The sequence below is a fragment of the Melanostigma gelatinosum genome, assembly GCF_949748355.1.
Source record: "Melanostigma gelatinosum genome assembly, chromosome: 8".
Classification (NCBI taxonomy): domain Eukaryota; kingdom Metazoa; phylum Chordata; class Actinopteri; order Perciformes; family Zoarcidae; genus Melanostigma; species Melanostigma gelatinosum.
In genome coordinates, this window is record NC_136641.1 from 18,656,857 (window position 1) to 18,681,563 (window position 24,707).

General features: G+C 43.6%; 2 protein-coding genes across 4 annotated transcripts; one reads left to right on the forward strand and one right to left on the reverse strand.

Moving 5' to 3' along the window:
* Window positions 1–17,490, forward strand: LOC306781401 (monocarboxylate transporter 1-like). Of its 3 annotated transcripts, none has more exons than XM_079274244.1 (6): window positions 1–196; window positions 4,857–4,956; window positions 6,413–6,715; window positions 11,995–12,138; window positions 14,106–14,924; window positions 15,170–17,490. In XM_079274244.1, exons 3-6 carry the CDS (start codon window positions 6,499–6,501, stop codon window positions 15,457–15,459), a joined length of 1,470 nt encoding a protein of 489 aa, XP_079130370.1. In that variant the 5' UTR covers window positions 1–196; window positions 4,857–4,956; window positions 6,413–6,498; the 3' UTR covers window positions 15,460–17,490. The 3 variants fall into 3 exon arrangements, with proteins under 3 accessions (XP_079130370.1, XP_079130369.1, XP_079130371.1); XM_079274245.1 differs by lacking the exon at window positions 1–196 and adding an exon at window positions 4,607–4,697; XM_079274243.1 differs by lacking the exon at window positions 4,857–4,956 and having other exon boundaries at window positions 2–196.
* Window positions 17,491–18,149: 659 nt separating this feature from the next.
* Window positions 18,150–23,437, reverse strand: LOC306780705 (vasopressin V2 receptor-like; the record flags this gene model as incomplete). The annotated part of the gene is made up of 7 exons (XM_079273139.1): window positions 18,150–18,334; window positions 19,033–19,251; window positions 19,367–19,652; window positions 19,752–19,898; window positions 20,454–20,699; window positions 21,152–21,429; window positions 23,296–23,437. 7 exons carry the CDS (start codon window positions 23,435–23,437, stop codon window positions 18,150–18,152), a joined length of 1,503 nt encoding a protein of 500 aa, XP_079129265.1.
* Between the last annotated feature and the right edge of the window lie 1,270 nt (window positions 23,438–24,707).

The window sequence follows — 24,707 nt, forward strand, 5'->3', positions numbered from 1 at the left end:
GGCGGTGTCATCATCACCATCCCAGAAGTTGTCCAGCGTGTGTGTGTTCGTGGCGGTGGTACCCCCGAGCTGCAGCTGGAGGATCAACGTGTGGTCATTGTCAGGAGCAAGGACACCCCGTGTCCGGGAGACACCGACTCTCAGCCGAACCGAGCCTCCGCCGGAGAAAGCCGAACCCCCTCAACACACACTGTCGGTGAGTGAACGAGCGTGCGGTGGACTAACCGTCGAGACAAAGACGCTGCTGCTGAATTAAACGGCGCTTTTTTTTGGCTCCTGCTCACATCTCGAGCTCAACTTGTGCCGTGTGAAGTTGTAAATTAGCGAGCTCCGCTCCTCCATTAGCGTCACCAGTTTCATCATCTTTCTCTGCTCCCGCTGTCGTTATTATTTCATCTTACGTTACATCATTTACAACCAGCTTTATCGGGCAGCGTTAAACCGACAGTGGTTTCATTCACCGTGTCGTGGTCCTGGCTCTATTTCTACATGCACAAGTGAAGAAAGTGAGGCTGGACTGTCCCGGCATCTGACCCGCCTGCTGCTGAGCTGCAGCCCGTCGCTCCGGGTCTCTCAGTGGGGTCTCGGCACAGAGCCAGCACCGGAGAGAAATCCGTCTGACTGCGGCCTAACGTGTTAAATATTCTGCACAGAGCTGAATGAGTTTCACATGCTGGTCGGCGCTCAATGGAGAGATCACACGAGAGCCACACGCGCTGCTTCTCGTGCAGTCCTCATTGTTTTTTGTCATTGTCATTTTGTTACATGGGGATATTTACAAAAAAGTGAGTGATTGCTCTGTCATTTTCCATGTGTGTGGTGGCACAGGAGCAGGATTCATAACATCCACCCTGCTTTCAGAAGGGTCGGGCTTCCAGTTGAATATCTCCCTCTTGGTGTTTGCAAACTTGTTTTATGTTACTCTGATCTAATTCGTGCATTTTGAGATGGACTTGGGATTTTAATAGTTTCTGTTCTCAGGAAGCATCTCATCGGGTTACTGCTGCTCCTCCCAAACAAACTTATCCAGTTGTATTTTTGTATTGTCCTGGGGCCTGAGCGTGACTCTGCAGATAGTGTTCCTCCTTTGTGCAATCTTTATTGTCATGCATAATGTTTATTGCTGTGAATTGTCAGGAAAAGCTCAAATGCTTCTTGACTTATAAGCATACCTTCACCCAGGCTGACCTGCTGCATTCATAGCTTTCTACTGTTGGAAGGTATCTACTGCCTAAATGCAGGAAGTAGTGGATTACATGGGTAGTATTTAAACGTTGGAGGTGCATCAGTTACTGAGTAGAGAGTTTGTTTGTCGTTTTTTGGAGTAAATATAAGAGATTCTGCATAAAATCCAGCGAACGGATGAGGCATGTTGGTTGAACCTGAAGCCGAGAGAAAGGGAGAGCAAATGAGTGGCGACACACCAGTGGTGTGTGTGTGTCTGAGAGAAAGGAAGTGTGGTAAAGATTAATAACAAAAAAACAAGTAGAACCAGATGTGTGGCAAGCTTTGGCCTGAAGTTGTTTGTCTCTGCCGGGCCTCATTTATTTATTTGTTGGCCTTTAAATCCCCAAAGTTAACCGGCCACATTTCACCATTTTTTGTTTTGGGAAAAGGAAAAACCCTCCGATCATAGTTTGTACTTGACAGACTGGTTGCATAATAGACCTAAAACATATGTTGTTGGGAGGGCATTGTTCACATGCTTCCCAAAATCTGGGAAATGAAGTGTAAGTTATAGTGTTGGGAAGTTCCACAAGCTCTGCACAAGGAAAAACTAATATTTGAATCTGTGCAACACAGTGCCCTTGAGCGGGTTTCTTCATGTGCAAGTATGCATATGGGCCAGGCACAACTGGTTTAGGCCGGGCAAACTGCACATTTGAGCAAGCAAGGGTGTGTGTCTGTGTACGCATTGGGCGTGCACTCAGGTTACGGAAGTGTTTGAGACAAGGATGGGGCCACATTGACGTTAGTTCATACCTGGGAGGTTAGAGTGGTCATTACTAAGTTAACAAGTATTTAATAACCATTTAACTGAAGAGATGATATGTATAATGCTCGGTAATAGCACTTTGAATTACCTTGTTGTTGAAATGTGCTATACAAATAAACTTGCCTTGCCTTTGAGAACTCCTTCAAGAGTTGTCCTGCTTTGCTCACACACACACACACACACACCCACCTAAAAGCTCACTGGGACCTCACGTGAGATGGAGAGTCCCATTGGTGACGCCTGCTTCCCTTTAAGTCCAGGCCCTGAACCGATTATCTGTCTTTCTTAACACTGGAACAACTGGTTCAATAGATTTGGGTGCAGTCTGTGTCTGACATACAAAACTCCTACAAAGCCTCTTGGTGTTGCTTGCCCTGTCAAGCTTTCTTTCCTCACACTGAATGTATTTAGTTTACTAACGGAGACAGCGGCATACTTATAACTCACAGTAAATGTGACCTTAAATTGAGAGGTCAACAGACGCAGACTTCTCATTTCTAGGGGGCGACCGTTTTGTTTATTATATCAGCCGTTGGCTAGCTAGCTAATTAAGCAAACGTTGGCTTCATAAGTTAGTTGAAGTCTCTCGTCTTCGTATGACTTTTTGAAGTTTCCAGTTAACTTGTTATAAAACAATAACCCTGTAAAAGGGATCCTAAACATGCGCTTCATGGCCACATAAACAGTCATGCTTAAAAGACTGAGGCTGGAGCTGCATGGCTATCCATGCGCAGGAGACAACATGAACATAAAGACACAGCAATGGGTGATGACTCAGGGAGACTGAAGTCACTGTTACTGCTTTACGGTTTTATGACTTCTCGATGTAATTCGGGTGTTAAAATAACAGAAACACGCATAGAAAGCCAGGGGAAACCATAGGGGGACTCTGGATCCACTTTCTGTGGTGAGAGGGCCAATAGTGATTATATTTATACAGGTTTTAAGTTGGACTTATTGTAGATGTGTCCTTTATAATGGATTATTTGGTTGCACGGAAGTGTTGACAGTGGAAGTGGTTTTATGACAAAGTACTTTTTACGACACCAATTCGATTACATGGCAGTTGATGTCCTGGCACACATTCTGCAACTCGGGCATGTAGATATGAAAGTGAAATAAATGCCGGTGTGTTTGTGTGTTTTGGGCCTGTTGCCTTGCGTGACCTAAAACGAGGTCACATGACTGTGCGTGATCAGACAGCTGAGACCAGCAGTGACGTTGCATTTTTAGGCACAGCGAGCACATTGCTTGTGGGCCGCGAGGAAGAGAGGAACTTCAATATTTCTGCATCCTTTAGCGTCCTGTGTTTGTTTCTCCGTTCAATAAAGCGCAATGTCGCCTACATAACGGCATGGAAAATGCATAGACCAGCTTTAGGCCATATATTTAGTCTCATTTTTAAAGAGTATTTGTTTTGAATGCTATTTTCAGATCACTGTAAGAAAAAGATTTTTGTATTTTATGTTTGACCACGTTTCCTGTTCCTCTCTGGCTCAGTCGCAGGTTATGTTGAGAACAATTACTTTTATGATATAAATGACGACTGTCGACGAGAAACAAAAGGAGAGCACCAGCTTCGGTAAAATATCTTCCAAGATGTACTCTGAACAGAGTTTTGATCAGTAGCACTATAATACTTGTTTTTTCCCTCTTAAATTGTAGATCCAGTGGAACAAATCCAGTGATGACTGCAGAGATGAATTATATATATTGTTTTTTGCACAAACATGTGATGGTATGATTGTCAGTGAGGTCATTGGAGGAAGGGCTCTGCTGCAAACAACTCTGTGAGCAACATTTGAGGGCCGGTAAGTCCAGGGCCCTTGGATGACGTTTCATTACACGTAATTAAGGTTGTAACAAAGTAACGCCCGTAGTGTTTGAGTATGACATTTAGTTGGATCCAATCGCCACCCTCCACGTGTTTGTGGGTGCTCGTTTGCTTTTGTTTGTATTTGAGAAGGACTTTAAAGGAATTTAAAATTCTTTGCTATGTCGCTAAACATGAACGGTAACATTTACTGTTGACTGAATACACAAAATCCTGCTCACACTCACACGGACGGGCTGCTTTCTCCATGGTGGCGCTGTAGTTTGATTTGAGCTCTCATGTACTGACACACACTCAAGACGGGCCGACTGAAGGTAGAAGTTGTTTCATGACTGTTACTGTTGAGGTCCGTGTGTCAACAGTCACTGACGGAAGAGACTACTAACGAGGAAGTGAAACCGCGTGTGCACATTATCGGATCTGCTGACTGCTTAGATTCTTTGACATAATCCGTTTGACAGTCTGTTGGTCCTAAGTAGGGCTGCACGAAATTGGAAAAAATAACATTAATTGCGATATTCTTTTTTCTGCGATATGAAAAAATACAGGAATAGTCACCTGCACAGATCTAAGTGTGCAGATGTCTCTTGTATTCGTTTGGACCTTTTTAATACTTCCGGCTCCTCACTTAACGGCCCAGTCTGTAAGATTTACTGGCATCTAGTGGTGTATTGCGGATCAGAACCAACTAAAACCAACCCCTCCCCTTCCAAGCGTGTTAGAGAACTACGGTGGCCTTCAGGTGTCCTCGGCTGCTTTGGCTCAGACTGTGTCGTTCGTTCTTGTTTCACTGATGTATCGATAAAGTATTTGCAAGATCCGTGGAGATACGACCCGATGCAGTTCACCACGACTCTGTATTTCATCGTGAGTTTCAGATGATTGTTTTGTGTGTGTGTGTGTGTGTGTGTGTGTGTGTGTGTGTGTGTGTGTGTGATCAAAAAGCTTGTCAGTCAATGAATTTCCCAAAATATATTTGTTCCAGTCTCAATGCCCAACCTGAATCATGAAGAGTTGTCTTCACAGCCCACAGCCTGCTGCTGCGTTGCTGCTTGACAGAATCATAACTGTGACAGAAATAAAGCGGACGCGCTCTTCACGGATGGATTTCCTGCCTCGAGCAAAGGTTTGGCTGCGTACAATTATCTCATCAACACTGAGGCACCGTTCTGAGACGCCGTTTTCCACCAACAAAAGATAACAAAACGATGCGCTAAAGTGTGCGTAGTGGTTGAGAGGTGGGTTATCATTCTCAGTGCTGAAAAACCCTGTCATGTAAACAGACCAGCGATTGAATTTTGATAGCAAAGACGTCACTGAGTGTACTGGCATCAACCGAAACTGCCTGGAAGGAAGGAAATAACCGAAAGCGCAGCATTAACAGAGAATAAATATAAAATGTGCAAAACATGTGTGGCTTTAAAAAAGACATCTGATTTGTCTCACTATGTTTGACCAGCGGTTCTCTAACTGGAGACACATGTACTGAACTGTTAAAGGAGGACAACTAGCACAACTAGTTTAAGTTGTTATGCGTTTCTTCATGCATGTGTTTGTTTATGTAGCGTTAGCATATGTGTCAGTCCTTGTGATTGGTTTCTCAGCGTTGTTCTTTGTGGTGAGGAGACATGAACATAAAAAAACAAGCAGGAAGAAGTGAAAGCCACAAGGTTTAGCTTCCCGTGACGAGCATCATCTGTCTGCATTGTGAACCACAGAGCTGAGTTAACCAGTTTATGTACTGCTACAGGCTGGCGGTGTAACGGTTGTTTACAGCACGATCCAGGCTAAACGCTGCATGTAGGAAAACAAGCCGCCTGGCTGTTCGTTAGTTCTAACGAGGTTAGTCAGTCCTCTCGCAGTATTTTAGGACATAAGCTTATGTGACAAATGTTGTTTTTCTCTATATCTCCACTTATGGCGGCATCACTCAGCTTTTGTCTGAATCTAGTCTCACCATACAGATTGCGTGTCAAGTCCCTTCTCTGTACATTGCAGATTTGTAATCCGGAGACCATTTAAGGTAAATGGCCCAAACAGTAGCAGAGTTGATTTGAGAGCCGACCATAAATAGCTGGTTTCTGTGTGGCCTAAATGGGGAAACGAGGACATCTATAGATGGACGCATTCATTGAGGAAGCTCATGGTTCTCTAGCTGTTCTGGTAACTGTGGGTGTGTTGTACTGTAAATGTTTCTAAAATGTTTTCTCCAAACTACATCGGGGAAAATCAGCATTTTACACCTAAGTTGTCGAGGGCTAATCTTTCTGTACTGCTTAATAAGATAAGTATGCCATCTGCTTATCCTCTGATGGTATGTTGGCATGTGGCCTGGCAGAGATGCTCTTTCTCACCATGACAGCACTTGAAAATATGATCACAAACATAAATATTTAGTTTCCCTCCTCATTTTTCCATCAAACTCTTCACTCCCGTCCTCCCTCTCTCCTTCCTCAACCCTACATATTTCATCTCGCAGCAAATTAGATAAAAATGCTAAGAAGCAAAGGATGAAATGTGTGCTCGTCTCCTTCACTGTCTATGTTGATATTTACCAGCTCTCTGCTCTGTTCCTCCAACAGGTTGTGAGTCCTGATCTCTGTGCACCTGGTCCGGCCTTTTCGTCCCCTCTTCTTCTTCTTCTTCTTCGTCTTCCTCGTGAGCAGACATGCCTCCAGCGCCGGCTGGGCCTGTGGTGTACACCCCTCCTGAAGGTGGCTGGGGCTGGGCGGTGGTGCTGGGGGCCTTCATCTCCATCGGCTTCTCCTACGCCTTCCCCAAGTCCATCACTGTGTTCTTCAAAGAGATCGAGGTCATCTTTGATGCCACACCCAGTCAGGTGTCCTGGATCTCCTCCATCATGCTGGCTGTCATGTATGCTGGAGGTGAGTGATGTGTGTGTGTGTGTGTGTGTGTGTGTGTGTGTGTGTGTGTGTGTGTGTGTGTGTGTGTGTGTGTGTGTGTGTGTGTGTGTGTGTGTGTGTGTGTGTGTGTGTAAGGGTTGTTCCATAATAAAGAAAACTCTTTTCATTCCGATTATTCAATTTCTCTAGGTGAACATTGTTAGCAACATTAGAAGCTCTAAAGAGTTTCCAGTGTGGATTGACAGTATGTTGCCTCTTAAGGAATGAATAACTCTCCACCCCTATGCAAATGTTTGGTCTTTATTTAAGTGCATTTTTTGTGAACAAAACTCGAGTCCCTTTTATTATTATTATTTTTTATTTTTTTCTCCTCGCTGGTCGTGGCCTCGCTGGTCGTGTTTCTTAAGCCTGTTGCTCTTCTCGGGACTTGAGCGTGACACTTTATCGTTCACTCTTCACTGAAGCAACATAAAAACAAACACGCCCAGAGGTTGCGTTCGACTTTCCATCTGCGTATGCTGTCTCTCTCATTCAGTCACAGCTTGAATAACACTTACTGCTGAGTGGAGAGCAGGGGACTATGTGAGAAATGGATACTCTGGAGTGATTGCAAACAAGATATGAAAACAAGGCGCACTTTGTTTTCCTACTAAAGCTGCTGGAGATAAACAAGACATTGAATTAATGACCAAATTCCTTTCTGTCACAGGGTTTACAGTATGCTGTAGGAGAAGGCATTAAAACTATACTAACATCTACAAAATACAAAAATAGGGATTGCAATCAAAGGAGTTTAATTGAAAAACCCAAATGTGAACTTCATGGTGTCGCTAGCGGTTGTGTTTTCTTTTACAAGCCAACACTCGGTCTGTTTTAATCACACTCTGGTGCGGTTCAACACCTGTTGTGACAGGTTTCCAAACGAACCCTCTTATGTTTCGCTTGCAGTGAGAACATAATCTGACCCAAACCAAAACACAGTAGATTACAGGCTGCATGCGCAGGTTGCACTTGTTCAAATGGACACAGGTTGACATGAGTGGGAGAGGACTGACTTCTGCAGAAATCTGAATGTATGCTTGACATGTGGGCCGGAGAGAACAGACGGAATATGTTTAATAAAGTCCACAAAAATAGTGACGTTCATGAAGTCATTAAAGGTGAACTGGAAGAGGTAGATCATTGCGCAACTCCTTCAGACAAGTCCCACCGGAAAGTTACGGAAGGCGGTGTTAAGTTGCATTCAATTTCATTTTCTGTATAGTTTTTTACATAGTTTTACAACCAGTCGACTTTATCCGAGCATTGACCTTGCACGGTTTAGGGCTCATTTAAACAGTAGATGGCGGGTCGAGTCATTTTCAACCCAAGAAATACCAATCTAAGAATGCGTTACAGCTCAAAAAACATGTCTAAGTGTGCAGTACCTCTTTACTGGCTCTTTTATTTGCACTGCTGGAACAACAGCCTTCCCATTTGCATGTTTAGGGAGGATTTAGGAAAGCAAAACTCTGCTCTAGTTTCAGATCAGGTTTCTCTCGTTCTGTCTCTTGACACAAAGCGAGTTCCGTCCTAATTCAAACCCACTCTCGCTCCTTCTCCCGCAGTGTATCTGATAACCAGCACACCCTTAAAGCAAGATGCCGTCATCTGGTTTGCTCTCTCCGTCTCAGTTTATATCTAAAAATGGTCTCTGTTCCCTCCACTTACTCCTTCTTCCTCGTCAGAGCTGCGTGCTAGCTCACAGTAGGTTTAGGAGAGGAAACTGCTGAGGGGGAAACCGAGGGGAGGAGTCAAGTTGCATAACAGGAGCCAGATGTTGAAGTAGTTTGTTTTTGTCCCATTTTTTTCAATTTTCTTCTCCCCTGTTCCAAAAATCAGCGCGGATCACCAGTTACTGATGTCATGATGCTGGCTTGTACTATAGAAGTGAAGTCGTAGGGCGTGAATTACCATAACCACAATACTCAGTTACTCATGAGGCAACACACACACACAATAGTGTGAACCAGTTAAAGATGCACAGCATGCTCTGCATGAAGGAAGAGTGTGATTGTTTCACCTCTTTTGTTTATTAGTTTCAAGGCATGAAACACGCTGCAAAAAATACAGGCCTCATGGCTTTACGGGTGTGTTGGAATTACAAACAAAAACATCGTTTTAATTTTCTTAATTCCTCAGTATTTTGTCTTCGATTATTGTCACTTTACGTTACTGGTCACAGCCTCAGTGTGTGTGTGACTTCTCTTATGATCTGTGGGATTTCTCTCTTCTTGTATGGAGGGAAAAGAGCCGGTGCCTGAAGAAAGAGTGTGTTTGCGAGTGTGTGAATTTGTGCATGAGTGCACATCAGCTTGTTTTAATGCAAGAAGTAGTGCTCGGGATTACAGGATATTGATATGATTCAGCATGAGACGGAGAGTTGAGATTTAAGCCGATTTAGCAAAAGAATGAAAAAACACTATGAAGTGAAATTATTGTCAAAGGTAATAATGAATTAATAAACCACTCAGTACAGCTGTACAATCTAATGCTATCTAGTACAACTGTGCTGCCATAAAGTCTACTTTATGATGCCATAGAGGTGTTATAATAAATAATAAAGCTCCATAACAGTTTCTTGATAGTAATGTGTTGCATTTAACTGGTGGGTTTGCTTCTCCTGTCCCTCTCCTGTTGTTGTTGTTGTTGTTGGAAGGACTGACTCAACACCATCTGATGCTCTGCCTCTTCCTCTTCAGTTTGACACTAAATCTGAGCATCTGCTCTGTAACGACTGGCTGAATTGAATGAACAAAGACCAGATTGTAATACAAAATCAAATCTACGCACTTTGCACAGTCAGAGGAAGCAAAAGCTAAAGTTAGATGGAGGAATAGCTCGTCACAGTTGGGTTTGCTCTCGACACATGGTGTGTTTTCTTTAATCATGTGTGGACGCTGTGTCAGAGTGAAGATGAGGACGGACCTCTTCTCTTCCTCCTCAGTGTTCTGTTCTCTCCCAGAGATATGGAGGGAGGGGGATCGTTTATATAATATCACGGAGGACACTACTCACTGCCCTCTTTGTATGACGCCATACAGCAGCAAAGATTGTCGCTACTCATTTGTCTATGTGAGCGTTGGAGTGGACGCAGAGTCATTCCTGTCCTTGTACAGGTTCACTTGTGTCCGATGTGTGTTCTGGTAGAACCTCTTTTATCTACTGCATGCCTGGAACATGGAAACCCACCACCCCCGAACAAGGCAGGCTCTGGTGGGCTCTGTGCCAGCTCGTCAGACCCTCGTTGACGGACACGGCACCAGAAACTAGAGCGGTGTTTAGCGAGTGCGTGAGGGAACGATCGTGCTTCCAGAGCCGCCACCGTGGCCAGCTGCCAAGTTTCAAGGGCGACTGTCTGTGTGAAGGCCCCCCCCCCTGCTGGTTGTGAGGTAATGGATGCCAGCCCAGAGCAGAAGGGTGGCGATGTTTGATTCAGACATCATTCATATTTTTTCCTTTGGTATTCGTCTCAGTGTCCGCTATCTTAGTTTTCCCATCTTCTGTCACACATAATTAGTACTGCAGCTAACTATTGTTGTCATTGTGAGATGATCAGCTGCACATACTATGGAATGACAAATCACAGTTCAAACCTGTTGAATCTGACCACTGAGTAGACCGCAGAAGGCCCGAAGACAAACAGACTAACTCGATATTTAGAGCCTAATTGCACCGTTGTGGTTCAACAATGATCGAGAGTCGGTCAGCTTGTCTGGATTGGAAAACAACTTCTGAACCAACAATGCCATTCATGTTTTGTCGTAAAGCGAGCTGAGGTCTGTAAGCGCTCGTTGATTTTCACTACGGTTATGTTTCTTAAGCTCCAGTAAGATTTGTTTTGATGTAATCTTCCTGATTATTCTCTTCACAGTAATGTGTAAAACAGACGAACGCAGCAAATTCTCTCATTCGAGTGGCTGGAAAAAATAAAATGTTTGGCATTTATTTCAATAAAACAGTTGATAATCAAAATAGTCAGTCAATAGCGATCTCGGCTCTGCACATGATATTCAGTATTGATGCCAGAGGAATGTGAAGCAGTACAGTTGCGCACAGAGCTGCTGAATAGATTCAGTCTGAGTTCATGTGAGGACCATTCATAGTGAGGCTGGCATGCAAGCGGAGCACGTGGACTGCCTCCACTCTCCCTTCCTCTTCTGTCCTTCTTCTCTCCTTCTATCCTCTTTTCTTATTTTATTTCCTCTTGTCCTTTTCAGTTCATGTCTCTTTTCTCCTTCTCTTCTCCTTCTATCCTTTTCTCTTCTCCTCTTTTCTTCTCTCCTTTCCTCTTCTTCTCTTCTTCTCTTGTCCTTACACTGGTTCCCTCTTAGTCTTTAAGGCACTGCATGGCCGCGGGACTATCTATGAACCAGGAAGGCTCCTTGGAGCCTCCACTTCTTCTCTTAGATGTTGCAGAACAAGTCTTTTGTGAAGCTGCTTTCAGTCGTTATTCTATCATCATTTTATAACTTTCTGACTTGTTTTTGGTTGATCACATTTTATTGGGGATTAATATTATTTGATCGTATAAACATTTTACTACTTTTAACATGACCTGAGTTTTATCAATCGCTTATAAAGCACTTTGAAGTGCATTTAATTTGTTCAGAAGGTGCTTTATAAATAACGATGGATTGATTCTTCTTCTCTCCTCCTCTTCCTCATCTCTTCATCTTCTCTCATTGTATTTTCTCTCCTTTCCCCTTCTGTTCACTCTTCTTCTTCTCCTTTCTTCCTTCTCTACTTCCTTTTTTAGCTCCTCTATATGTTACCTCCCACTCTGACATGTGCCATACCTTGCACTGCCTGGCTCCCTCCTCTTCACCCTTTCACCCTTCCCTCCTTTCCTCCCCTCTTCCTCCATGTAACATCCATGCAACCCGCTGCTGTTACATAATCAAGTCATTGTCCCTCTTTGATTTCTACCACCATAGCACCACCTGTTGGTGAAAGGTTTAAATGGTGAGCTGATGCAATCACATTGTAACTGCTCCAGTACGTCTTTGTCACTACCTGCATAGATCATGTACGTGTGCATAGGGCTGCAAGGAACACTTATTTTCTTTATTGATTAATATGCAGATTAATTGATGAATTGTTACACTCTGCTTAGGCCATCTTCAAAAGTCTTTTTGTCAAGTTCAAAAGATGTTAAATTTGTTCAGGACACGTAGAAAATCCTCCTGTTTTTGTCTCATTCACTATAATGTATCAATGCTTTGTATGACATCACTTCTCTTTCTCATGCGTCTCTCCAGGTCCAATCAGCAGCATCCTTGTGAACAAATTTGGCAGTCGACCAATCATCTTCGTCGGAGGGGTTCTGGCCTCGTCGGGACTCATCGCGGCCTCCTTCTGCAACACTGTGCAGCAGCTCTACTTCTTCATAGGAGTAGTGGGAGGTCAGTGTTTTACTCGCTTCAAACATGAACGGACCCTCTGAAGTTGAACCAGAGTGGAGTGTAGTTGTTCAAATCACTCTTTACTTACAAGGCAAGGCAAGTTTATTTGTATAGCACATTTCAACAACAAGGTAATTCAAAGTGCTTCACATGAATCCATTAAAAGCATAAAGGCAAAAGTAAAGGAGATTTAAAACATACATTGAAACAATAATTGATGTCTCCCTGAGACATTACGCTGCACGCAATCAACCATACACTGCCGCAATTCTGCAATTACTCGCACACAAACCACGTCTGGAAAAGATCTCTGCCGATCTGCGTTTTATAGTGTACGCCTTGCACGAACTCGGTCCCGGAGGAAATGGCGATATATTGTGCAGTCCTTTTAAAACCATTAAAAGCATCAAAACATAAGGCAAAAGAAAAGGCGATTTAACAGCAATTAAGAACAGTGTAAGAAATAAAATACAGTAGTAAAATGCAGAAATGCAGGAAATTGATTAATATATTAATTGAATGTGGTTCAATTAAAGGCAGCAGCAAACAGAAAAGTCTTCAATCTTGATTTAAATGAGCTGAGGGTCTCAGCAGACCTGCAGCTTTCTGGGACTTTGTTCCAGATATGTGGAGCAGAAAAACTGAACGCTGCTTCTCCATGTTTAGTTCTGACTCTGGGAACAGAAAGTAGACCGGTCCCAGATGACCTGAGGGGTCGGGATGGTTCATAAGGTCGCAGCAGATCAGAGATGTATTTTGGCCCTAAACCATTCAGTGCCTTGTAAACCAACACCAGGATTTTAAAGTCAATTCTTTGTTGGACAGGAAGCCAGTGCAAAGACATGCAGCGTTCTGAATCAGCTGCAGCTTTCTGACAGACTTTTTACAGAGACCTGTAAACACACCGTTACAGTAGTCCAGTCTGCTGAAGATAAATGCGTGGACAAGTTTTTCCAAATCCTGTTGAGACATAAGTCCTCTAATCCTTGATATATTCTTCAGGTGATAGTAGGCTGATTTTGTAATTGTCTTGATATGGCTGTTCAGGTTGAGGTCTGAACCCATAACTACACCTAGATTTCTGGCTTGGTTTGTGGGTTTTAATGAAGTTGAGCGGTGATTTTCAATTGTTCGTCATTGGTACCAAAAACAATTACTTCTGTTTTATCTTTGTTTAATTGAAGAAAATTCTGGCACATCCAGTTGTTGGTTTGTTCAATGCAGTTACCCAGCCCTTGTATGGGATTATAGTCCCCTGGTGACATAGTTATGTAGATTTGTGTGTCGTCTGCATAATTATGATAACACACTTTGTTGTTTTCCATAATCTGAGCGAGTGGAAGCATGTAGATGTTGAACAGAAGAGGCCCCAGTATTGAACCTTGGGGAACACCACATGTCATTTTAGTCAGCTCTGATGTGTAATCAGCTACAGACACAAAGTATTCTCGGTCCTTCAAGTAGGATTCAAACCAGTTAAGTGCTGTGCCAGAGAGTCCCACCCAGATGTTTAGTCTTTCTAGGAGTATGGCATGGTCGACCGTGTCGAATGCAGCACTGAGTTGGTGTTTGTTTTAAGTTTGTCCATTTAAACTGAAACATATCTTCACACTCTTTATTCAAGTGTTTTCATGGTGATGTCTTCTAGCTTTATAGTCCATTGATCAGTATTGTGACTTCTCAATTCTCATATATTTAGAGACAGGATCATTTTCGTGAAATGTGATGCAACAACCATATATTGTACTTTTATGCGTTCTTCTGCTATTCTTTGCTTTAGTTCTCTTAATGATATTCCCCATATATCCATATCCACATGTTGCATATAAATGGCACCCTTTTTGGTAAAAAAGACATCCATCTTCTCACTTCACCTGTATGTGGATGGCTGTTTTGTTTGCCGTCATCTTCTGCTCATGCCTCCTCTGTTTCCCCTCCCACCCTTCTCTCTCTCTGTCTCACTGCAGGTTTGGGACTGGCGTTCAACTTGAATCCAGCCCTCACCATGATCGGTAAATACTTCTACAACCGTCGTCCCATCGCCAACGGCATCGCGATGGCAGGCAGCCCCGTGTTCCTGTCCACCCTGGCTCCTCTCAACTCGTGGCTGTACGATGCCTTTGGCTGGAGAGGCAGCTTCCTCATCCTGGGAGGACTTCTGCTCAACTGCTGCGTGGCCGGCGCCCTGATGCGCCCCCTCGCACCCACACCGCAGCCGCCCACACCCGACTCGGAGGCGGACGAGGTCAAGGCTGTGGTGGATTCGGTACAGCCACAGCCTAAGAAGACGGTCCTGCAGACCATCAACTCCTTCATCGACCTGACGCTGTTCAAACACCGCGGCTTCCTGCTCTACCTGTTCGGCAACGTCATCATGTTCTTCGGCCTCTTCGCTCCGCTCGTCTTCCTCTCTAACTACGCCAAGAGCAAGGACATCAGCAAAGAGAAAGCGGCCTTCCTGCTGTCGGTGTTGGCATTCGTCGACATGTTCGCCCGGCCCTCCATGGGCATGCTGGCCAACACCAAGTGGGTCCGGCCCAGAATACAGTACTTCTTCGCCGCTGCCGTCCTCTACAACGGAGTGTGCCACGTGCTGGCGCCGCTGTCTGTGGACTACACGGGATTTGTCGTGTACGCCATCTTCTTCGGTTTTGCCTTTGGCTGGCTGAGCTCGGTGTTGTTTGAGACACTGATGGACCTGGTGGGAGCTCAGAGGTTCTCCTCAGCCGTGGGTCTGGTCACCATAGTGGAGTGTGGACCGGTGCTGCTGGGCCCACCGCTAACAGGTAAAACATCCAACATGTATGACAGGAAAAGGGGACGGGTGGAAGGTTGTATTTATTTAGACGGCGTCAACCTGTCTCTCTCTCTCTCTCTCTCTCGCTCTCTCCTTTTTCTTTCTCTCGCTCCCTTTTTTTTTTCTAAGAATACATTACACAGCATATGCAGCTGGGATATCATGGTCAGTGATAAAAAAACATGGTCAAAATGAGTGTTAAATCTGACTCTTCTCTCTTCTGTCCCCCTACAGGTAGTTTCTATAACTACTACCAGCACTATGACTACACCTACATCTCCTCCGGCATCATCCTCATTGTCGCAAGTGTGGTCCTCTTTGTGGGGATGAGCATCAACTACCACCTACTGGCGCGAGAGAAGAAAAACGAGGAGAGAAAAGAGAGGGAGGAGGCCAAGGAGGAGCAAACCGCCATGTTGGCGCCTCCCTCTCCGTCAAAATCGGCCGAGCCGGCGGAGGAGAACACGGGGTCAGCTGCTGTCATGCTGGATGAAGTTGCCAATATGGACGAGGACACGGTGTAGAAAACAAAAAAAAGACTGAAGGACGACGCACACGCTTCACAGAAACACACACGAGAGTTGCAGCAGCCACACGTCGTCTTAATAGAGAGATACGATCCGTGTACACAACCCTGAAGCCATAGAAACTTACTTTTATTTTTAATGTAAGCTGAGACTTGCTTTTCACCGCGTTGGCACCTCTTTGACGTGCCTTTTGTGAACTAAAGTCCTCCAGGAGTACACGATTTATATATATTATATAAACACCAGATAGACGCACAACAGACAGAATGACTGTAAGATAATAATCCAGTAAACTAATAAGGACTTTAGTCTCAGGGTCAGCCTGGTTGTAAGGGTTCAGAACCTCTCACACTCAGACACACTCGACCTCGACTCCGAGTCTAGCTGAGGCTCAAACGGTACAAAAGTACTGTACATTTACCCTCACATACTACATACTACATACTACATACTTGCATTGCTTCCCTTCTCAAGGGCTGGACATGAATTCAAAGGACACATTCATATTAATGTAGATACAGTAAATCTGTTCACACGTTGGATCAGAGGGCAAAATGCCCAGTTTTTAATGTAGATTTATGCTCAAAAATGAAGAACAATTTGTGAGGAAGTTCATCACAAAATGCTTAACAATGCAAAGATATAGGAAAGTAAGGAAGTTAAGAACTAATGTAGGAATCTTTTGAAAAGTCGAGTGGGTCACAGTGCAGACTCAGTTGACGTTTGCGTGTACATCAATATTTGTGTACTTTGTGTGTAATTCTGTGTTCTGCGCCCTCCAACCAGAGCGGCTCGTGCGTCGTCGTGCTGATAAAGACACGTTTGAAGGAGACGTGGTCACACGGTGACGCCCCACAGACCTCCCTGCTGTGTAACCAGCAGTCACGTTATTAAATTACACCACGTGCTGGTCTTCTTCTTTCCAGAGGGGACGGGTAAAAGGCTGTTATTGAACCAGGTTGACGAGGTGTGTATGTGGTGCCAAATTTGGGGGGGGGGGAAACTAAATCACTCGCAATCCTAAATTTTCATAATATTGGATTATAGGAGTTGCGTTCCTGATAGTGTTTTTTTATTATTATTATTATTGCGAATAACACATTGTAGTTTACGGTTATATCAACAAACCTTTGTGATCTTAAAAAGCAGACAGTTTAAAACAATTGTTTTTAAATGATCAAACAGGTCTCACAGTTTGTCTCTGGACTGAACCGAATGTGTCATATCAGACCTTTAATGTTTTTAGCTTGAAATCAATCACAGAGGCTCAGTGAAAGCTCTGCATTGCTCAGTGAGTGAGTTTACTGCAAACATTTGTCAGCGAAGCTGTTGTAATATAGTGCAACAAATGCACTATATCACTTAAAACTGCCCAGCTGTTTAGGGAGATATGTGTTTATTTGTAAGCTGTTTTAATGAATTTACAGAACCACAGACAGGAAGAGGAAACCAGGAAGAGAGATGGACTAACATAGGATTTGTTAACAATAACAAAAATATAGAATATAACCAGCTTTATCTTTGATGATCTGAAACAAATGTAAATTGTTCAAATGAAAGATACAACAGTTATGTTTCTGTAATGGAACACTACTTTATTTTGTATTAACTTTTACACTTAAGTGGGAATACAAATGTGTTACAGGGTGCACGTTTACACTGAGTGCTTCCTGTTTAACCTGTGTGAACAAGGTTTTGGTCATTTCACTGACTAAATGTGAGCATTCCTTTTCAAACCAATTCATTACAAATTCTAAGCTGTTGGGTGTAAAATATACTGTTCATCAGGCAAGTTGGATTTACACTGGTTCAAAATTGATGTGAACCTTTAGTTATTTTGCATTTGGTCCAAGTATTTGAAAAGGAAGGTAACACTTTCAAAGACTGAAACTATCATTTCATTGAAATATGTGAATGCGTTTTCCACATGTCTTCCACAGGTTTTTTTTGTGGCAGTTTTATTTCATGTGTATGTATGAATTGTTTTAATGACTGTTGAGAGTGAATAAACTTTTTTTTTTTTTTAAACATTTGCTTTTATTTATTTTCTGTCGAAAAAATGAAGAAAATTGATTTTAGTTCTCTCAGTCAAGTGTGGAGAAATCACCCAAACACTTGCTTTTACAATAATTACACTTTATAAAACACATTGCCGCAGTTTTCATCTAAACTACTGGTTTACAGGAATATAGTTTAACGCTGTGGGGAATACAATATGATTAGCAGTGTTTGACACATGTGCCTTCTTGCCCAGTGAGCAGCCGGTTAGCTTAGTTTAGGAAACTGGAAACAGCTGGCCCTGTCCAAAAGGAGCTGGTGTGTAGCACCTCTAATGGACACATGACTTGTTTCTTTAATTTCTATAAAACAAAACTAAGTTTAAAAATGAGAAGTTGTGATTTTACGTGGGTTTGTGCTAAACTATTTTTAGATAAAAGCAGAAACTAGACTAGAGTCTCTGCTGGTTGCTTGTCAGGTACACAACCTTCCAAATGGAGAAATGTCTTTCCACACTTTGATTTTATCTTGGATTCATATAGCGTGACACATGAGATACAACTTGTGAACTTTAGAGGTGCTGGGAGGTGGATTGTTTCCTCCACGCTATCTCGCCTGGACAAGAAAGGGAGCTGCTGTTCATTGACTATAGTTCCTTCCGGGCAGACTGTGTTGATGGTGTGTATTGTTCAGTTGTTGGAGGTGTGTGTGGTGGTGGAGTCGTTTGGTAACGAGCCCCGGCGCTGTGAGTGAGTGTGACAGAGCAGCAGCAGGCGGAGCTCCGGAGAGATGCTGCTGGAGAAGGCGGAGTAGATCCAGGGGTTGGTGCAGGAGTTCAGACTGGCCAGCAGCATCAGCAAGGTGATCACCACACCTGCGCACACGCACACAGGAAGAGGTTTGGACATGCCTGATCAAATTCTGTGATAGAGGAAGTAGTCTTAACGCTTTAAAAAGTACCATTTCCAAACTGCTAAATACTAGATTACTACTTAAAAGTACAAAAGTATTATCAGCAAAATTGAAATAAAGTGCAAAAGTTAAAGTACTCAATGCAGAGAGATGGCCCCTGTGAGTACAATGTATGCAGAAGTCAGTGTTTGAAATTATGAAGAGTAAGACTTTCATGAAGATGCTGTGCAAATAAAAATAATGTAGTTTAGAATCTGACTTAGTAACTCCTACATTCCTACACCGTTAGTTTCTTCTTTTTTTTTTACAATTGCTGACTAGCGTTGACCTACAGGTATACTTGCGCTACTTTTTCCGAACTCTTTCTATACAAACACTATCAAAATACAGCAAACCCGACTCAATATGAAATTGTTCTTTTTAAATTACCGGCATATTTTCTATTCAAGAGGAACGTTTAATCAATCATAGCATAACGAGTTTCAAAGTACTAACTAACACAAAACTGCATTACTTTTCATGTCTCAGTTCCACACCTGCATACAACAGACACTTTGTGAGGACAGAAATGTGTGTTAAAAGGAAAAGTTCCAAACTAGTATGAAACCTTAGCCAACGCAATCGTAAATACTGTAACATGTTTGGTGGGAGAAGTGCTACCATTCTGAGGTGGGTTGGGGTCCCAGGCGGCCCACAGCTGGACGCTGAAGAAAGGGGCCCAGCAGAGCGAGTACACGAGCACTATGACCAGCGTCATCCTCACTGTCTTGGACATGGCCGCTGATACCTCTCCACCACGGGCCGGGGGGGCTTTGGGTGGGGGGCAGCAGACAGCAGAGGGCGCTACAGGGCCCGGCAGCACATCGGGGTGCAGCTCAGCTGACAGGGAAACAGGAAACGGGCACAACACAAGATGCGGATGCATGAACCGAAAAGGGTTAAAACGTCTGCCGCAATAGAACAGAATAACTTCGGCAGTCTGTGTGGATCTCACCTGGGTGAACAGCAGTGCAGGTGTGAATATCACAATGTGACACCATGCTGTTGGACCTGAGTGGACCCATGGGCGGGTGCTGATAGATGGATCCGGGGTCAAAGCTGGTGTCACTCCCGGTGTTGTTGAACATGAGTGGAGAAACATACAGGGAGAGACTGGACCTCCCTCCTCCTCCTCCTCCTCCTCTCAGGCTGTCCCGTCTGGATGGAGGGAAGGAGGCGGGGGACAGGCGGCGCTCTGACTTCAGGTACAGATTGTTGTGGATCTCCATGAAGATTCGCACCTGAGGGAAAATGAGACGTTTAGTGATGTTGAGCTGTATTAAAATCATCATTAGTGTCTATAAATAAATTCTGTCCTGGTCCGGTCCGTCCACCTCTACCTGGCAAACGGTGATGATGAGGACCGGGAGGATGAAGACAGCCAGGGTCATCCAGGTCACGTATGCTTTGAGGCCCCAGGACTCAGCAAAGTTGCCCCAACACTCGTAGACACCTGGAGCCACTTCTGACTGGGAGAAGATGAAAACCTGGAGGGGTAAAGAGGTGTGTGGGCTGTCATCTTACTTTGAGGGAACTAAATCTAAAGTGTTTTTACAAAAGTATACAGAGAAGAAAACGGAACACCAAGAAGGAAACTATGGTGCAGAATTATTTATTTATTTGAAACAAAATTTCTATTCGATTTTTTTGACAGCCCTGCTGTCCAAATTGCACCGACTTCGACACTGCATGTACTTGAGGCCCCAGCATGGTATGAACGGTCTTCAGACACACACACACACACACACACACACACACACACACACACACACACACACACACACACACACACACACACAGGTACAGACAGAGATTCCTTGCTTTATATTTGGAGTAATATTCAAGGACAATCACAATATTAAACTATAGCAACAATCGAACCCTCTGTTAGCCTTAAAAACCTTAACACAGATTTTCTGTGTCTCCCTACCTGTGTCTCCCTTCTTGTGTCTCCCTACCTGTGTCTCCCTACCTGTGTCTCCCTTCTTGTGTCTCCCTACCTGTGTCTCCCTACCTGTGTCTCCCTTCTTGTGTCTCCCTACCTGTGGCAGGCTGAGCAGCAGCGACAGACCCCAGGCCAGTAGTATGAAGCTGTTCCAGCGTTGGGTGGCCCCGCTGCGGTGCGCCAGCAGGGGCCAGCAGATGGCGTAATGTCGGTCTACCGTCATGGCTACAATCATGTAGGAGGAGCCGAACATCCCGAGGACCTGCAGGTATTTCACCAGGCGACACAGGATGTCCGGGCCAGGAAAGCGGCCTTTAGCGTCCCACACCAGCTGGGGCAACACCTCAGAGAGGGGGAGGGAGGGGGGAGTGAGATGCAGGGAGGGGATGCACCGCGTGTGTGTGTGTGTGTGTGTGTGTGTGTGACCTGCAATTAGGGCAGTCACGTTATCAGTTTTTTCATTTTTTTATTAGACTTCACGATTATTGTGGCCAAAACAATTCACAATAACGATATTATCGCGATATCTATTGAACATTTTAAAATTATGATAATAATTTGTCAAATTCATCCATAAGTTTGTTTATTATGCATTTTGTCTGCTTATTGGCAAATGAATTACTAACAAAATACCATTATAGGAAGGTTGGAGAGTGTCTGTAACCATAACTGTATATAAAAAAGTATTTCAGAGGTGCTGGATATTGTTTAACAATATTTTCATATGTTTATTATTAACATGATATCAGTATTTCATTTTTAAACATCACTGCCGGTATATTGCGACTCTAATACCTGGAACAGTGCCACCACCAGGTCGGCCACACAGAGGTTGAGCATGAACTGGTGCAGCGGGTTGTTGTGGTGTCGTCTCCGCCTCAGCAACACTACCAGCACCAGCCCGTTACCGAGCAGCGCCATCACCAAGATGGCCGTCAGCACCACGACCTCGGCCACAGCCAGAAGAGCATCGCGCTCCCAGTCTGTGCCGTTCGTAACCGCGGGGGTCACAGAGGCCGCTGACCAGCCGGTGGACGGGTGTGAGTCTGTTACCGGTGAGACTGACGTGTTGGCTGGGAGAGGAGGAGAGATGCACGTCAGAAAAGGAGAGTCATAGGACTGTCCTCACTAAAGACAGAAGTTCATTATGATCCTCAAGGACATGGGATTGTAGTGTGCAGGTGCCAGATGGTAAGCACGCATCCAAGAGGAAGTAAGAATGCAACAATGTGAAAACACTCAATTACAAGAAAAACAGCAGAAACATGGCAAGGAGCCCCAACTGGGTCACAAGCCCAAAAGTTTGGGAAACATTGGTTTAGTATTACATGTTATAAGCATATCATATGTTGTTGTTTTTTCTATATAATCTTTATCTTCAAAGCAACCAGTGATTATTATCTATCGGATGAATGTAGTCGAGTAAAAAGTTCAATATGTACCTCCGAATTGCACTGAAGTACAGACTTGAGTAAATGTACTTTGTTACTTTCCACCACTGCCTATTTATTTATTGTGTGATAGTTCACCCAATTAGTGAATGGCAATTAAAAATGAATATATTGCCAGAAATGATCACAGGTTGTATTGTGATGTCAGTGATTATGAAACGGACATGAGCGTTATTCGGTTCACCGTTTGTTTATAACCAGTCCACTCTGTATGTGTATAGCTGCTTGTTTGTGGTCAGATCTGGTACCACGTCCACTTTATATGACCTCTTGCTGCCTGTATACATCCCACACACACACACACACACACACACAGCTGAAGTTAAGAGGGATGTACGTGCAGGGTCTAGAATGCGTGAGCACATTAATTGTAAAACAATGAGAGGTGAAACATGTTTACAGCAGCGCCTTCATACACTACAGTTCAACACACACACAATCGCAGAGGCATGCAGAGAGGGCCCCTTCTCTCGGACTATTTACTGAGTGCAAAGGTGCAGGCTCTAATAAGATCACAGCTGCTCCTCTAATCTCCAGTGATCAACTTTACCAACTGACAGTAAGGGGTTTCCAAAATACTGCACTTTCTACAACACCCGAAGAAAGAGCAAGTGCAAAGACAAATAAACTCTCAGGGACAAGCACTTATATATGAATATAAATTAGAATACATTTTTTTTACATTTTACTGCAGGGCGAGTACTTTTACTATGTTAAATATACTGCCGCTAAATACAAGACTGGAAACTGTTAGTACACATTATACACACGGTAGTAAAACATCTTTAAACACTGTGGCAAACCTCTAAATGTGTAATCATACGTATATTTCCTTTAAAACAATTGGAGTGAAAGCTTTTAGTGGCACCTTTAGAGTGTAGATATTTCAGTTTGAAGGTATGAAACGTATTACTTTCATAGCATGCAGCCGGGATACCACTTAAAAACGGTACGCAGGTGTTTATAAAGAATCTACTTCAGCCCATAAAGCTGATCCTCATTTCACCTGATTCACTGGTTTGCAGAGTCTGTTGACATCTTTTGGCTAATGTTAATCCGATTAGAGCACTGGACACCTGCTGCTTAATACTTATTTTTCTTTTCACAAAACAAAAAGCTCAAATCAATCCTCTGAGTATTTATTTTTACCGGTCTTGTCTAGATTATTCCTCTCAAAAATGATCTTCTGTCAACTTTAACAGATTCATTCTCACTCTAAACACGAAAATAAACATCCTTCTCTCACCTCTACAGCCTCGTTGCCACTTTTTTTGTGCCAATTTTAATTACCCATTTCAGCAGAAAACAGAGAGAGAGGAGGAAGCACAAGCAAACATAGACGACTCACTCATCTCGTCCTCGCCCTCAGCGTCCTGTGAAGCATCTGTAGGATCCAGGACAACCTGATCTGCTGTTGCACACACTAAGCGCAGCCATGCTGTGTTTCCCTCTTGCTTATTACTCCGAGGATGACCTCTGCCAACTCACGCTGCTGACTCCTGTCTCCCCATCTCCTCCCTTCTTCCTCCCTCCTCTTTTTAACACATCTCTCCCGCTCCTCGCCTCTCTTGGATTTAAAGCAGGAGTCAAATGAGGAGGGGGGTCCTCGAGTGGGTTGATCAAAGCACATGATGCCCAGGCTGCAGCGGTGAATTAATGTAATTTCCTGCTGATTGTTTAGATATAAACCATGTTGCTGTTGGCCCTGCTTTGATCCACATTCAGTGCCGGACAGAAGTGCACACAAGGTCCGTGTACCATCAGATCAAATGAGATTTCTGTTATTAGCCTCCCAGAATGATCAAAGACCTTGATCATACAAACATTGAACTGATACGTGTGATTTTAACTACTACTAATAATAATAATAACAATTGGTTTATTTATATCGAACCTTTGAAGAGCAGATGTCACAAAGTGCTTCATAGATATCAAGCTGAAAGCATGGAAGAAACTAAACAAAAGCAATTCTAAATAAATGGGTCTTAAACTGCTTTTTAAAAGTGTACACAGTGTCCATAGATCTTAATTCCAATGAGATACAGTTTAGGAGCTACCACCTCAAAAGCACAGTCTCCTTTCTTCTTGATCTTGGCGCCAAGAACAACCAACAAAGCCTGATCCGAGGACCTCAGAGACCTGCTGCTGATGTAGAGCTGCAGTAGCTCTTTAATGTATAGGCGGGTGTCTGACCATGCACGGCTCTAAACGGGATCACAAGTATCAAGAACTGAATTCTAAATTGAACGGGAAGTCAGTGTAAAGAAAACTAAATGAGAGTCACATGAATGTTGCAATGTTCCTCAGCTGGTAGAAACAGGAGTGAGACAAACAGTTTGCACTCAAAATACAAACTCAGGTAAAAGTTGTAGCAGCCAGCCAATGAAAGAGCAGACTGCTCCTTTACAGCACAGCAGATCGCTGACACCTGTACGGGAGTGGATGTTGCACAGCAGAAGAGAGGGAGACAATTGCTGACACCTTGAGAGAGAAGACAGACACATTGTAGGGAAGAGTAGCATGACTTAGAAGTGAGTGTTAATCCATTTGGTTTCTCATCTATTTCGAGTCATAGCAAGGTTTGAGTTAAAAATCCCTGAATTAGGACAATGAACCTTAAACATAACCTTAAACAAAGTGTGAACTTGGTTCTGGTGGAAGTGTTGGGTTAGTCCTCTTTGTTTAGCTCAACACAACAGCTTCTGCCTTCAAATTGTGTATCCATGTGAAGCACTTATCAGAGAAAAAAAGTCGACAGCTTGGCTGCGACCAAATGTGGAGTTTTTTGTTCTTAGAAGTCTGTTCAGGTTAATATCATACTTGAAACAACCTAACCGTAACAGGTAATGTTCAAGTGTTCTTTCAGCTAATACACTCAAACTGATTTTGAAAGGCGGGTA